At 39.1% G+C, this 13,430-nt stretch overlaps 3 protein-coding genes across 3 annotated transcripts; 1 reads left to right on the top strand and 2 right to left on the bottom strand.

The window, feature by feature from the left end:
* Positions 1-318: 318 nt before the first annotated feature.
* LOC137711413 (RNA pseudouridine synthase 3, mitochondrial) lies at positions 319-2,769 on the top strand. Its single transcript, XM_068450652.1, has 9 exons — positions 319-659; positions 741-800; positions 904-1,062; positions 1,180-1,227; positions 1,334-1,414; positions 1,625-1,741; positions 1,863-1,964; positions 2,039-2,197; positions 2,274-2,769. Exons 1-9 carry the CDS (start codon positions 348-350, stop codon positions 2,646-2,648), a joined length of 1,413 nt encoding a protein of 470 aa, XP_068306753.1. The 5' UTR covers positions 319-347; the 3' UTR covers positions 2,649-2,769.
* Positions 2,770-2,815: 46 nt separating this feature from the next.
* On the bottom strand, positions 2,816-7,282 carry LOC137711412 (uncharacterized). The gene is made up of 13 exons (XM_068450651.1): positions 6,707-7,282; positions 5,936-6,099; positions 5,587-5,664; positions 5,405-5,484; positions 5,104-5,188; positions 4,579-4,998; positions 4,192-4,299; positions 3,869-3,936; positions 3,654-3,741; positions 3,488-3,559; positions 3,353-3,406; positions 3,151-3,249; positions 2,816-3,067 (listed from the first exon to the last, which is right to left on the bottom strand). The coding sequence occupies exons 1-12, from the start codon at positions 7,119-7,121 to the stop codon at positions 3,169-3,171; spliced, it is 1,713 nt and encodes a 570-aa protein (XP_068306752.1). The 5' UTR covers positions 7,122-7,282; the 3' UTR covers positions 2,816-3,067; positions 3,151-3,168.
* Positions 7,283-8,516: 1,234 nt separating this feature from the next.
* Positions 8,517-12,657, bottom strand: LOC137710946 (uncharacterized). Its single transcript, XM_068450116.1, has 7 exons — positions 12,490-12,657; positions 11,993-12,059; positions 11,836-11,894; positions 11,641-11,730; positions 11,400-11,536; positions 9,456-9,510; positions 8,517-9,012 (listed from the first exon to the last, which is right to left on the bottom strand). Exons 2-7 carry the CDS (start codon positions 12,057-12,059, stop codon positions 8,800-8,802), a joined length of 621 nt encoding a protein of 206 aa, XP_068306217.1. The 5' UTR covers positions 12,490-12,657; the 3' UTR covers positions 8,517-8,799.
* Between the last annotated feature and the right edge of the window lie 773 nt (positions 12,658-13,430).

The raw sequence follows: 13,430 nt of genomic DNA, 5'->3' as shown, positions 1-13,430 counted from the left end.
AAATATAATAATAATAATAATAATAATAATTGAAAGCTAATATGTACTGTGCACTACGACAAACGTGGCAGGCTAAATGCACGTTACAGCTCCTCATCAAAATAATTAATCACACTTCAGCCAAATGTCACACCTGTTTACACCCCATATGCTCAAATACGACAAATCATTCCCTGTCGTAAACCAAATTATTGAGTCCGGTAGCCCAAACTCACAAAGCTCATAGGCCCAAATCCGGCCCAATCAAGCCCAAAGGTTTCGGCCCATAAATATTCTGTTCTCTTCTTCCGGTCCCTGTGTCGTTGCCTGAGAGTCGTCCTCCGCTCATTTCTTCAACATGTAAAACGATGTGGAGGAGCACCCGCGTCCCCTACCGCCACGTATCCCCGAGGGAATATTCTCGAATATGCCCTCCGCCGCCCGCAGGCGGCGAGCCGCTCATCCGGGTGTCAAACCACGTGGCTAGATTGGGCCCGCCGAAGGAAGGCCCGAAGCCGAGGCAACTCCTGTCTTTGCCGCCTTTTCCCGGCCACCCTTTGCCGGGGAAGAGGTCGCACGAAGACGGCGCCGTTTCGCGCGTCACCGCCGTCAGCTGGGTTAAGTATTACTTCGACGAGATTCGTGACTCTGCCATTCAGTCCCACTTCAACAAAGGCCTTGTGAGTGAACTACTGGAGCGTAATTATTTTTAAATTTAATTTTCAAAAAGATGTAATTATTTAATCTTTTGAATTTCATAGGTTCAGATGGAATGCCCAAATTTGATTGAAAAGGAAGGGCGAATGAAACCCATGAGACAGGTAACGATGCTTGCTTGTAAATTTGCAATCTTTCAGTAGCTTGAGCTTTTGGATTTGTGTTTGATTTGAATTTTGATGCGGGTTTCAATTCATTTGCAAATAGATTAGGCCTAGTGATGTAGTGGATGTTGGGGAAAGAGTGTTTGTGCCGGTTTCGGTTGCAGAGAGTAGGGTTTCGAGGAGATTCGACTGCATTCCAAGCGGAACATTAAACCCGAATGCTGATGAGATTAAATACTTGCAGAGGCTTGTCAAGTACAAGGCATGTTTTTGAGTTTAATTCCTACTTAGTCTTTGTTTGTTTGATGTTTTAAGTGCAGGCATTTTGTTTTTTTCAGTGCGTTTTTGTTTCTTACTATTGTTTTTTGTGAATTTTCAGGACTCTGCTGTCATCGTGTTGAACAAGCCCCCGAAATTGCCAGTCAAGGTTGGAATCTATACAGTTCCGTTCGACGTGTGTTCAGTGTTCTACTGTTTTATTTTACCAGCTTAATGTTACCGTTTGATTTCTGAAGGTCAAATGGTTTTGCTAGGGTAATCTGCCTGTACATAACGGCATGGATGCATTGGCAGCGGCAGCGTTATCTTATGATTGTAAAGAAGGTCCTAAGTTGGTATGATTTTAATTTTGTGACTCCTTTCAAATAAAATTGTGGGGAAGACTAAGAAGCAAATTTGTTCCTTCATATCGTAATGACTAGTTGTATTATTAAACTGTTTGTATGAGCAGTATAGGATTCTTGTTTTCCTTTGAACTTATTTCATTCTCCAATACATTTAGTGCTTGTTGATTATCTTGTTTTCGGTGTGCATATTCATATCAGGTTCATCGGCTTGACACAGAGAGCAGTGGCCTCCACTTAATGGGGAGAACAAGAGAGAGTGTTTCTCTTCTGCAATGGTTATACACTGACATCAATAAAGGAAAATCACCGTGCAAGGTAACATACCTCATATTGCCATGCACTATGTGTTATACCAAGCAGTGACATCTAATATCGGATATTAAATTATGGTAACAAATTTTATTCTTAAGGTTGATATGATTCTGGGTAATTTTAGGCATGGAACGATGCATGTGATGCAAAATATCAGAGTTATTGGGCATTGGTCATTGGCTCTCCGAAGGAGAAGGAAGGCTTGATCTGTGCTCCTCTTACAAAGGTTCTCTATCTCTCTTTAAATTCAGTTTCATAGTTTCTAATTTCTAATGAGTTAAAGAAAAAATGTGTTTGCAGGTTGTTCTTGACGATGGGAAGACAGAGAGGGTCATCTTGGCTCATCAATCAGGGTTCCAAACTTCCCAACAGGCTATAACTCAATACCGGGTACTTGGTCCTACGATAAATGGATGCTCATGGATTGAGTTACGTCCACTCACTAGTCGGAAGCATCAGGTATAAAGTATAGTAAACATTGGCCGATACTGAATTTTGGGGTGTCATTGATTTCATTTCTTCTGCATTTGTACAGCTCCGTGTCCATTGTGCTGAAGCCCTTGGCACACCAATTGTGGGTGACTTTAAGTACGGGTGGTTTGTGCACAAGAGATGGAAACAAATACCTCAAGTTGATATCGAGCCAACATCTGGGCTACCATACAAGTTGCGGAGGCCAGCAGGCCTGGATGTGCAGAAGGGAAGTGTTCTGTCAAAAGTTCCTCTGCTACATCTACACTGTAGAGAGCTCGTTCTTCCGAATATTGCCAAGTTCCTGCTGTTATTGGATCAGAAGCTGGACGACCAGCACCCCGCAGTTGTTTCAAAACCAGATCTCCTTCGGTTTTGTGCATCGATGCCTTCCCACATGAAAATTAGTTGGAATCTCATGTCATCCTACTTAGTATAAAGAAGGGCAGGTTGCGTTTTAGAACCTGATTTTCGATACTGTAAACATGATTTTGGTACTGTCCAGCTCTAATTGTATGTAAATTTGTTGACTAACAAATTATTACGAAGAATCGAATTTTTATGATTGCTTTCAGAGTTGACGAAAACTTATAACAACGATCAATGAACAATGTTTCGACATGTCGATTACATTGAAACAATGTCTGAACCTTTATTCATAATCTTACAAATGTGGTGATTAATTTAAAATTTGTAACTAACAATAGCATTATTTCTCCCTTGACACGAAATGCCTTCGTAAATCAAACACCAAAATTTACCGAGTGTCACGAAGACGATCTCCGGCAGGACATGAACAAGCAGCACTTACATGAACTGACCATCCTCCTCTCCCGGATTCATGCTTAATATAGATTCCTTTCGACAATTGCAGGGCTTGTTAAGATTCGTACATCGTTAATTCAACGAGAGACAACGTTGGAGTAGAGATATGACATTACCATTTTTGGAGAAAAATCCTAAACCTGTTCTGTCGGCATCGGTTGGGAACTAAGAAGTCTTTCTGCCTCATCATTTGCTTCAACTTGTGTTCTCCATCTCTGTAGAGAAAAATAACCGGTACACAAACAACATGGATCAGAGGAATGCAATATTCATTCTTTAGGTTACGAAAAAGAAAGAATTCCATGTGAAAGGGGATGCCTCTTCAAGATTTTCTAGCTCCATGGTTTGCTGTATCTGTTCAGCAACATTTTCCTGTGAACAAGAACTGCCTCGTTAGCTTGTGTAAAGGCATATAAAGGGGGAGGAACAGCTATGTAATCAATTTGAGCTTACCACAGTGCTTGCTGCTTCGGCAGCAAGAACATCGGAGTCCAGTTCTACCTCAATTTCAATCATGGAAGAAATCTGATAAGCGGATGGCATCACTATATTAGTTGATAACATATTTTGGGGAGAGGGGTGGTTAAGTTGTGTCTAAACTCTAAAGAGAAAATTATACCCTTGCATAGCTGTCAATAAGTTCAATCCGTCCCCTGAGAGAATTTTCCAAGCCTTCTCGAACCCTTCTGACTTTACTTCTTCGAGCACTAGATATTAAAAAAAATAAAATTAGACTAGCGAACTACATCAGATAAAAATTTCTAACACAGGCGATACTAAATTGCTATTCGCTGCATCACTTAAAGGAAGAGCAAAAGTTTTAAAGAGTTTTACCGATAAGAAGGCTCTCCTACAGCAACGATTTTGTTCTCAAGTTGGCACATCCGAGCCAACATCCAGACCTGGACAGGAAATAAGTGATCATCTATCTTATATCTTCAATACGTTCTGTTAACTTATGCAACAAAAAGAAAAGTGCAAAAAGTGATTGGTGCCACAAAATCGTTGAATGACAATTTCTGTCATTGATGAATACCTTTGTAAGCAACTATTTTGAAAGATTTCTGCAGATTTGTAGAGACTAGGTCACCTTTTATGATCATAAAGCTACTCACTTGAAAAGTTTACTAAAGACCCACAACTAGCATGGAGCTTACCTCTTTTTCAGCAGATTCTTTTAGGCCCTTTATACGAGATTGGAGTGTGTCATATTGCGATAAAAGTTGCTGCTTGATGGCAACTGTATCCACTATTCTCCGAGGAAGCTGACAAATCAATCAAGTATAAGAACAACATCCATTTCTCAGTTCAAACTAAAATATATAGATTGAGCAAACAAAACTACTTGCATCACCCAAAAACATCTAGAATAACTTAAGAATTTAAAAGTTAGATCCTCAATGAAGGCAACAAATACTAGTCGCGAGGAACCTGAAATCGCAAGAGCAAAATTTTTTTTCCTTTCCTTTTCAAAACGGTGAGGATGCGATTCGGGAAGCACCAATTACAGTTATTATAGAAGAAAAAACTGGCTTACTGCTTACACGATTTAATTGGGGGACAACCAATTTGTTCAGAGTAACTCCAACAGCAAGAGACGCTACTGCAGCAACTGGAAGGAATTGGGGGAAGATGGGGTCTATAACTCCGGAGGCGGCATTTCCAGAGGCCAAAACCGCAACAATTGGAAAAAGGATGGAGGGGTTAGTTAGCAACGGTCCTCCATCCTTTACAGGGGCTCTTAATAGTTTTGACTCCCGGTCATCTTCATGGTTTGTCAAGCAGATAGGCTCCCCAGGGTAAAAATTTGGGGCCTTAGGACTAAATTTTAAGGGACCGACCTCTCTGTAAACACTTGATGGAGCAGCTAGAGCAATCGTTACCCTTTCCCCTTCCTGTGCTGGGAGATCAACTGTTTCAGTAGCAAACCTGTTTGTACGTGCCATACCAGAAGGGGTTTGTACCTGAAACAAGAGAGGGAAAATGATGATCAACAATAATCCAACATGGTCCAGGAATGCCATGCATCTAAAATCGGAAATTGAACATTCATAATGAGTATAGTATACCACAATGGAGTGGACAGCCGCAGGAATACTTTGCTTCATTATGTTCAGGAATCTTAGTCCCCTTTTCCAAGCCGGAACATCCATGCTGCGTTCGTCACGAGGAGATCCTTAGAAAAATTCAATATCCCAGGATCAACACCACACACATATTAGCTGTGTGATTGACATAGAATTAACATGGGATAAGTTTGATGTATATTCAAAATGAATAACACTAGTTACTACAAATGCTTTTGGCTATGTTCACAAGCATAGATAGACTATAGATATTGCTAAATTTAAAGCAGATACGAATTCCAACCTGATTTCTTCCGACTCAATACTAGCTATGTTGCCAGAAATAAGTTCATACTGGTAGCAGCACTTTGCACACGACACTACCTGCACAATAACTGTGGCATGAGTAGCAGAAGTTTGAACAAAGAATCCCGTCTAAGGTATTATTTGTCAGAAGTTGGGTTCAAAGATTTTCGTCAAGCATACCTGAATACCATGTTGTGGCTGTGCAACAGCAACAGCTATCATACAGCTAGGACACCTAACAACCTTCCCAAATGGGACCTGCAAACATCAAAACAAGTCGGATGGTCTTCACGTGGCCAAGCAAATCTGAATAAAGAAAACAAGAGAAAAAGGTGCATACAATGTTTCCTGACTACCAATTTTACAAGTCCAAAGTTTAAGCTCAATACATTAAAACCAACACAGCCAACATAGGCCAGTGAGAGATAGTTAAAGCTAGCAATTCTAGTTTCCTTAAAAGTTACAAGTATAATTGCTTGGGGCAAATCCAAATGCTGAAAGACAGAAGCAAAACAAGAATTGCTTTTACCTCCTCAGCAGGAGATACTCCAACTCGGCAAACATTGTTGATCATCCTAAGGGCATCAGAAACCCTAAGGGATGCAGCTAGACCCAGAATCAACGATGTGTAAACATGCACATCTGGTCTGGACCATTTCCACCTCTCAACAAGAGGGCCATTTTCATTAACACCTGCCCAAAAGCAAGTGAGCAATAAAATCAATGCCCCAAGATAACTTCCCCACCAAGTAAAGTACAAAAAACACTATAGCCTAACGAGTTATTAAGTTAATAATTTGGTGTTAACCACTCATCTGGAACCCATCCACTACGTTTTCCATGACCTGAACCGATCATTGTTTACTTCATCATTCAAAGATCATCCCTTAAAAGCTTATTCAAATAAAAAACCATTCAGTTATCTAACTACAAACAGATAAATATACGGGCACGGTGTCGATAATCAATGAAATGGTCATAGCAATAATCAATCACAAGGGTAAACGTTTTAGTGAAATTTTGCAAGGACGATTTTTGAATGAGACCCTAAAATAAGAAGGGTTCGAATCATGAGATTAAACTCTGTCGGGCTAACCCAAAATAAGCGGTTAGTGCTGTATTAAGTTACCAATCGGTAAGCGCTCGAGTGCTATTGTACATACATATGTGTGCAATAGCTAGGAAAACTTTGCATTGATGAACACTAATGGCCAAGCCCATTTCTTTCTACATCCAAAGTTGAAATCTTTGAGTTCAAATGCTGGATTATCATACAAAACAACTCATCCAAGAACAATACCTTGATCAAAACTCGCACGCATTTCATAGAAAACAGAGAGAGCCAAGTCGGAGTTGTTCCGCTTTAGGGCAGCCGATATAATAGCACAACAATCAGATACACTCACTAAACCACCATTTCTGTCAGACATTTCAGCGATCACCTGGAGTGCTTCCTGGGCATCTTTAGCACCGGAAACTCCACTAAGCAACTCGTCATCTAACAACTCGGAAACAGAGTCCTTTGCCAACCCACTACCGTTTTGGGTCTCCCCCAATGAGGCTTTTACTCTGAGGAGCTTTGAGAAGTTGATGGAAGTGGATTGAATATTTCTGAACAAAAAAGTGGTGGTGGGAAAGATGGGAAGGGGCGGAGAAGGGTGGTGAGAGAGGCGGGAGAGCCATGGGGAGAGGGAGCTGAGGTTTATTAGAGTCATACGTCAGATGGGTTCAAAGCATTAAGCGTGGAGAACAGAGGTATAGTCTCTAATGGTGGAGGTCTCTATCTATCTCTAATCTCTCTGCGTGTGTATGGGCGAAGGGGGTTTGTGGTGATAAAAGATGAGGAACGAGAGGTGGTTATTACAAGTTAGGAGTTGGGACAAGACGAGCGACAGGGATGGAAGTTTTGGTAACGTAGCATGAGGAAATATTCAACCATTGGAAGACTAGGGCCACATTTAAAAGAAAATTATACGAGTAAGTAGCTTGTAATTTAATTGGTTAGTAATTTTATGTGTCTTTATCCCTATTCATTTGCATCTTAATGTGTAACATGATACATGAGAGAATGTGTAAACTTAAAATACTTTGTTAGCATCTTCCCTGATGATTTAAGTTTTGAGGCTAGTGGTTGTCTCCTCGCAATGCTAAGAAACCAATACGTAACTCTTCTTATACCAAGAAAACTTATGTGTATACTGAAAAAACTTGTGTCAGGTTATTTCTGTCACGTGATAGCGTTGGGTAGAAAAACATAAATGATGGTACTTAGTCCCAAAGTTAATGATAATTTTGAGTTAAAGTCACATGTTGATTGAATACTCTTCCACTCAACACTACCGAGAGACAACACAGCTTGAAACAGTGTTTCAACATTGTCTTATCATATATTTGCACTGTAAACAAATGAGTTGAGTTCTTGCGGTTTCATTTGTTAGTTAAGCTCAGAAGTATCTAGTTTTTCATTAGTGTCTCCCTAAATACGCGTTTGGACTTTGGATGGATGAACGATGACGGTATATCGAGCACTGTAAAGCAAATATTATTTAGAGTAAATTGTAGCAATGATTCATTAATTTTAACTCAATTAGAACAATAACCCCTTAACTAAAAATTCATTACCATTGGTCTCTCAACTTATCAAAACGTGCAGTTATGGTTCCTCAATTAAAAATCTATTACCATTGGTCCCTCAACTTTAATCCAATTGAAGAAATAGTTCTTCAACTTTAATCATGACCTCTCAACTTTAACCTAATTGACAAAATTCTGATAAAGTTGACCATAGTTATACGTTTTGATAAGTTGAGATGCCCCAATTGTATCAATGGTCTTTCCAACATAACTCATTTTCACAAAATTCTGATAAATTGGCGAAAATGACCATAGCTACGTATTTTGATGAATTAAGAAACCAATGGTAATGAATTTTTAGTTAACGGACCATTGCTCCAATTTAATTAAAATTGAGGAATCATTGCTACAATTTCCTCCATTATTTAAAAGATTGAATGATGAAATCATATACCAGTAAAGAATTTGACTCGATCAGAAATCGAACAAACAATTATAAATGATCCGGTCAGAAATCGAACAAATACCTGACGATATCAAGAAACAATGATATATTTGAAAACATGGATTGCTAGTTCACAACAGAAGAGATCACTACTATACACACATTTTTGATAGCGAATGAAACGAAAAGAAAACCCTGAGTGTTGCAAAGTCGCGTAAAAACAGAAAAAATGAAGGTGACAAAAGTCGGTCAGTACATTCTGCATATCATCTACACACTCGCATCCAGATGTAGACATCAATTCCAGCACTTGCCTTCTTTCTTTCACCAAGAATAGTACCTCTCCAGCAGGGCATTTTTTTGTGTATGATGAATTAGTTGCCAAACCGTCCGCCTCTTCCCCAAGGGGGCCTCTGCTGGCCACCCCTATTGGTGCGCTGTACGCCATTGTTCTGGCGTGGTTGCGCTTTCATCCTCTGCTCCTTCATGTTTGCAAACAGCAAATCGAGTGTTTGAGGCCTCTGCTTAGGAAGTGCATTCTCTTGCTGCCGAGGGTGCTGATGCTGCTGCTGCTGCGGCAGTGGTAGCTGACAAAAAATAGAGACTTCATAAGACGGGACTTTAAACATGATTTCATGTAGCAGTTCTGACGCATACCACCACTAATAATACAAGTTAAAAGCCATTTCTAGCGGATGATCAACTATCAACCAATGCCATACACGTACGGGACTCCACAGTTTAACCGTACTGCACACTACTTGTGTTCTTACGCCAAAGAATCCCAAAGCACAGTTCTAAGTAAACAGAATAGTGTGTTTATGCACCAAAGAATCCTAAAGCCACAGTAGTAACTGAACTGTACACTATGAACTTATACATCAAAGAATCCCGAAGCCATGACTCCAACCGCATTGATGGAAAGACACACTTGACAAAGGAAAGCCAATCGTTTACTATAAAACCCACTAATACTCACACATGTCAAATGGGAAAGAATAACAGAGGTCAAAATGAAGAATAATAATACCTTACTACCAAAGCCAACATTTGCAACCCTTCTTTGATCAAATGGTGCACCAGCCCTGCATCCAGAAATGGAAAAAAAATGCTTGAGGAATTAAATACCATGTGCCTTCAGAAAGCAAACTTTGACAACAGAGAGGATAGCTATTACTATGCCTATACCAACACCATGTAATTGCAAGAGGATCACGAGTAGATATGCATTCGCCTGGATGAGAGGTTAAAGTGCCTTACCATTGTAATTCTAAATAAATCCAATTAACAAGACAAACCATTTGACGACAAAACAGTCGTAGGAAAATATGATGTTTTCTCAGCAGTGTGACTCCATCTTAATCTGCGGAAGGTCTCTCTAACCAAACCATAATCTGAATTCGAGCCTCACCAAGAAAACATATTATCCACAGAAACACTCAAGAAAAGACCTTTACAAGGAGCAGAATAGGTGAAATCACAACAGAGGGTTCCGTCTTCCAATCATTTAAATGAACAGTCCATTCAGTCAAAAGAACAAAATGTCTTCCCCAAGGAACTTCCCATCCCCGCTTAAGCAGGGAAACACGTCGTGAATGGAAGCCCTACTCGAGACAAGTTATGGGTTCTTGAACTACTTGTATACCACAAAGCATGCTACAGGACCAACACAGCTTCCAACCAAAGCAACAAAACTTCTATACAGAAAAAACCTCAAACACAACTTTTGCTTAGTTTTTCATTTGTAATCTGGAAGTGATGCTTGGTTCCCCAACTATCCATTTTAATTCCAGCCCATGGCACGTTAAAGTAGATGAGACTCAATAATCCATTTAGACGTCAAGAAACCAGGGGAAACAAAGAGCACAGTGAAGTATAAGTCAGCATAAACTAGAAACAGTGAAAGTTTCCATCAATCAGAAGCCTCCTGAATCCCCTATGTCTCACAACAATGAAACTGAACCCTCAACAATTGCCTCCCGGATCATAAACATCTTTTAATACTTATTTGCAAGGCCAAGAACTGAAGAGATTAAAGGAAAATGGGTTGGATAGCTGGACTTATCACATCCCGAGGACTAGTGACTCACAAGCTTGCAGGAAAGCCAGCACATTCAGCATGAACTGAAAAACTGGACAGAGTGATAACTTCAATTCAAAACCAAGGATGGGTTGGATAGCTGGACTTATCAAATCCCAAGGACTAGTGACTCACAAGCTTGCAGGAAAGCCAGCACATTCAGCATGAACTGAAAAACTGGACAAAGTGATAACTTCAATTCAAAACCAAGGAATGTGTGTCAACTTCCAGACCCGTAAAGGGAACTACAGAACACCGACTTGACATAGAATAACATGTAAACAAGTTAATCCTAGCAAGCATTGAGCAACTTAGAATGCACAACGGTTAGTAGTCCTCGGTAGTCAGTACATCCTCTAAAATATGTTGCAAATGCCCGCACTACATACTACACACATCAAGTACACAAACTGAGTTGAATTTTTTCCATCTCCTGCAAACCTTATTGCTATCCAAGTCTTGTGATCCCATTACTGAACATTCAACTTAACCCCACACTTCTCCAGTTGTAAGAATATCCCTTTATCATAAGAGATGGACCACTCAACATATGGCAAACTTTGCAGATCAGAAGCACAGAATTTATAATGCAGATATACTATTGTCGATGGCATCTACAGAAACAATCAACAAGTTGACACACTCCCAAAATGACTGCTTGCTGAATCAACAAAACAGATGCAGGAGTTCCAAAATAATGGGAGTTGAAATGTTTTATCCGAGGCAAATCGCAGAAGGTCATCACTAATAATAGAAGCACCAATATTTACCTGTGGTATATTCACAATCAAATAATAACATTAGGTACAAATTATGGGGACCCGCCAAGACTTAAGAACTAAAAACCAGTAAGAATTTTCATACTCAAAAGCTAGAAGGTAATTACAAGCATACCTTGGTTTCCAGTTGGGCAACCGGTTACGATTAAAAGCTCTATTGCGAGGAGGAGCAACTGCTGCCCTTCGCGCAGCCTCAGCTGCTATGGGGAATTGGTTTCTCTGAAAATTTGACCTTCTCTGAGCTAGAACCCCCTGGTGACCATAATAGAATCAAATGAAGAAACAAAAACATTAGTGACATTGCACATCATAATCCAAAAAATTATGAGAATTCAACTTTGAAATATCATCCTTACCTGTCTAATGGAAGATCTTGAGTCCATAAAGCGCCGCAGCTTTGTTGGTTTATCTTGAGCAGCAACCTTTGCAAAATTCTGAGATTTATTCTGCATGGAGAAATTTGATACTACTCAACAATTTGTTCTACAAGAATATTTAAGAAATAAATTTTCTTTTTTTAAAATAGGAAAGAGTAAGAGAAAGAAACTTACCGAAGCTCTCCGCTGGTTCTTACCCTTGGGAGCAACTTTCGACATTTTAATGATATCCTCTACATCATCAAACATCACCACAGGTTAACACGAAAGGGTTGAAAAAAAGAGAAAGCACAATTATCTTAAATCGACTAGCGGGAGTACGAAAGCATACCCAATGTCATGTCCATCTTCTTCTCTGTAAGAGCAATTGCTTCAGTTGTAAGTGGTTTTGTCGCCATCTGCAGAAAACCAAAAAATAAGTTCACACATCTAAATCGACAGAAAAAGCATGACAATAAACCCTAGATGCGATAATAAACCCAAACAATCATGAAAAAAGTTAATTTTATAACCGAAGATCAAAATAAAACAATAATACTGCTTGGGGTACTAAGAAAGTAATAAAAATCAGAAACAGAAATCAAAATAAAATATCAAATTTATTATTCGTTCAGTAAAAAACCCTAAAAATACCTCAATCGGATCCAAAGACTCTAACTTTTAAGCCCTCAATCGCAACCAAAACTAACGCATGGAAAAGTCAAATTGCTTTCCCTCAATTTTTTCTCAGAAACCAAAGCGATAATGCATCTAAAACTTCAGCTGGAAGCTGCAAAACCTTGCAGCAATCAACACAACATTACAGAGACTTTGGAAACGAAATCTTACCGGTTATTGGAGCGCAGAAATTCGATTGCGAATCGTGAATCGAGCGGAGATATTGTACGAAATTAGGGTTAGGGCTTTGGGGAGACACAGAGATAAGAGAGAGAGAGAAAGAGAGGGAGGTATTTATAGAGAAAGGCCGGTTAAAGGTACGCTACCGCTGGATGTCTTGAATTTTGGGAATCCAATGAGAGAGATAAATGGGCCTGTGATTTAAATACAGACCCATGCTGACTTGACATTGAATGTGTCAACTTAGGTCAATGATACATATGATCATATATAATCGAAAAAAGGGCTAAATATAGTTTTGTTTCGAATTATAACTTTGTAAAAAATTAATTTTAAATAAAACAGTGTTATACTATACTTATATATCATCTTTAATTGAACGGGTTAAATAAAGTCCCCTCAATCATTTATTAATTTTTTAAATTTATACTTTATTTATTGGTTAATTTAATTAGCGTTGGATGTTTGTAAACTACCATTAGATGTTTTCAAATCTAACCGTTAATTTGAATCAATTATTGTCACTGAGGAGCTAGGCAAAAAAAAAAAAAAAAAAGCTAGGGGGCTACATTTGGCTAGTCTAATGCCCCATTGGCAAAAAAATGGTATTGTGAGCTCTATAAAATTATAGCTTAGTCATCTATTGAAGATGAGCTTTTTGGCTTCTGGACATGCAAACCCTCTCCATTGGAGATGGCTTAAGATTCTTATTTTGAGAACCTGTGATGACCAAATGTATATTAGCCATAAGATTAAATTGTCAAATATTTTAAGCCTTTGAATCTAAATTTATATAATCTACAATTGGTTCTCATAGGTCCTCAAAAGAAGGACTTTAGCAGAGCATAAGGCCAAAAAGTTGATCGACCATGGATCGGGAAACTTATATTATCTCCAACCGATCTCAACAATTTAGCCACATATATTTTTTT

Source organism: Pyrus communis, chromosome 12, assembly GCF_963583255.1.
Source record: "Pyrus communis chromosome 12, drPyrComm1.1, whole genome shotgun sequence".
Taxonomy (NCBI): Eukaryota; Viridiplantae; Streptophyta; class Magnoliopsida; order Rosales; family Rosaceae; genus Pyrus; species Pyrus communis.
Note: the sequence above shows the minus strand (reverse complement) of the source record. Positions and strands in the feature narration are given on the sequence as shown.

Bases quoted from the DNA above. Each gene is read 5' to 3' on its own strand.
- LOC137711413 (XM_068450652.1), top strand. From the start codon at position 348: ATGTGGAGGAGCACCCGCGTCCCCTACCGCCACGTATCCCCGAGGGAA. The intron at 660-740 runs GTGAGTGAACTA...TGAATTTCATAG, and splicing joins CCCACTTCAACAAAGGCCTT to GTTCAGATGGAATGCCCAAA. The intron at 1,228-1,333 runs GTTGGAATCTAT...TGGTTTTGCTAG, and splicing joins CCCCGAAATTGCCAGTCAAG to GGTAATCTGCCTGTACATAA.
- LOC137711412 (XM_068450651.1), bottom strand. From the start codon at position 7,121: ATGACTCTAATAAACCTCAGCTCCCTCTCCCCATGGCTCTCCCGCCTC. The intron at 5,665-5,935 runs GTAAAAGCAATT...TGATGTTTGCAG, and splicing joins GAGTATCTCCTGCTGAGGAG to GTCCCATTTGGGAAGGTTGT. The intron at 3,937-4,191 runs GTAAGCTCCATG...TTTCCTGTCCAG, and splicing joins AAGAATCTGCTGAAAAAGAG to GTCTGGATGTTGGCTCGGAT.
- LOC137710946 (XM_068450116.1), bottom strand. From the start codon at position 12,059: ATGGCGACAAAACCACTTACAACTGAAGCAATTGCTCTTACAGAGAAG. The intron at 11,895-11,992 runs GTATGCTTTCGT...TTGATGATGTAG, and splicing joins GAAGATGGACATGACATTGG to AGGATATCATTAAAATGTCG. The intron at 11,537-11,640 runs GTAAGGATGATA...TATGGTCACCAG, and splicing joins CAAGATCTTCCATTAGACAG to GGGGTTCTAGCTCAGAGAAG.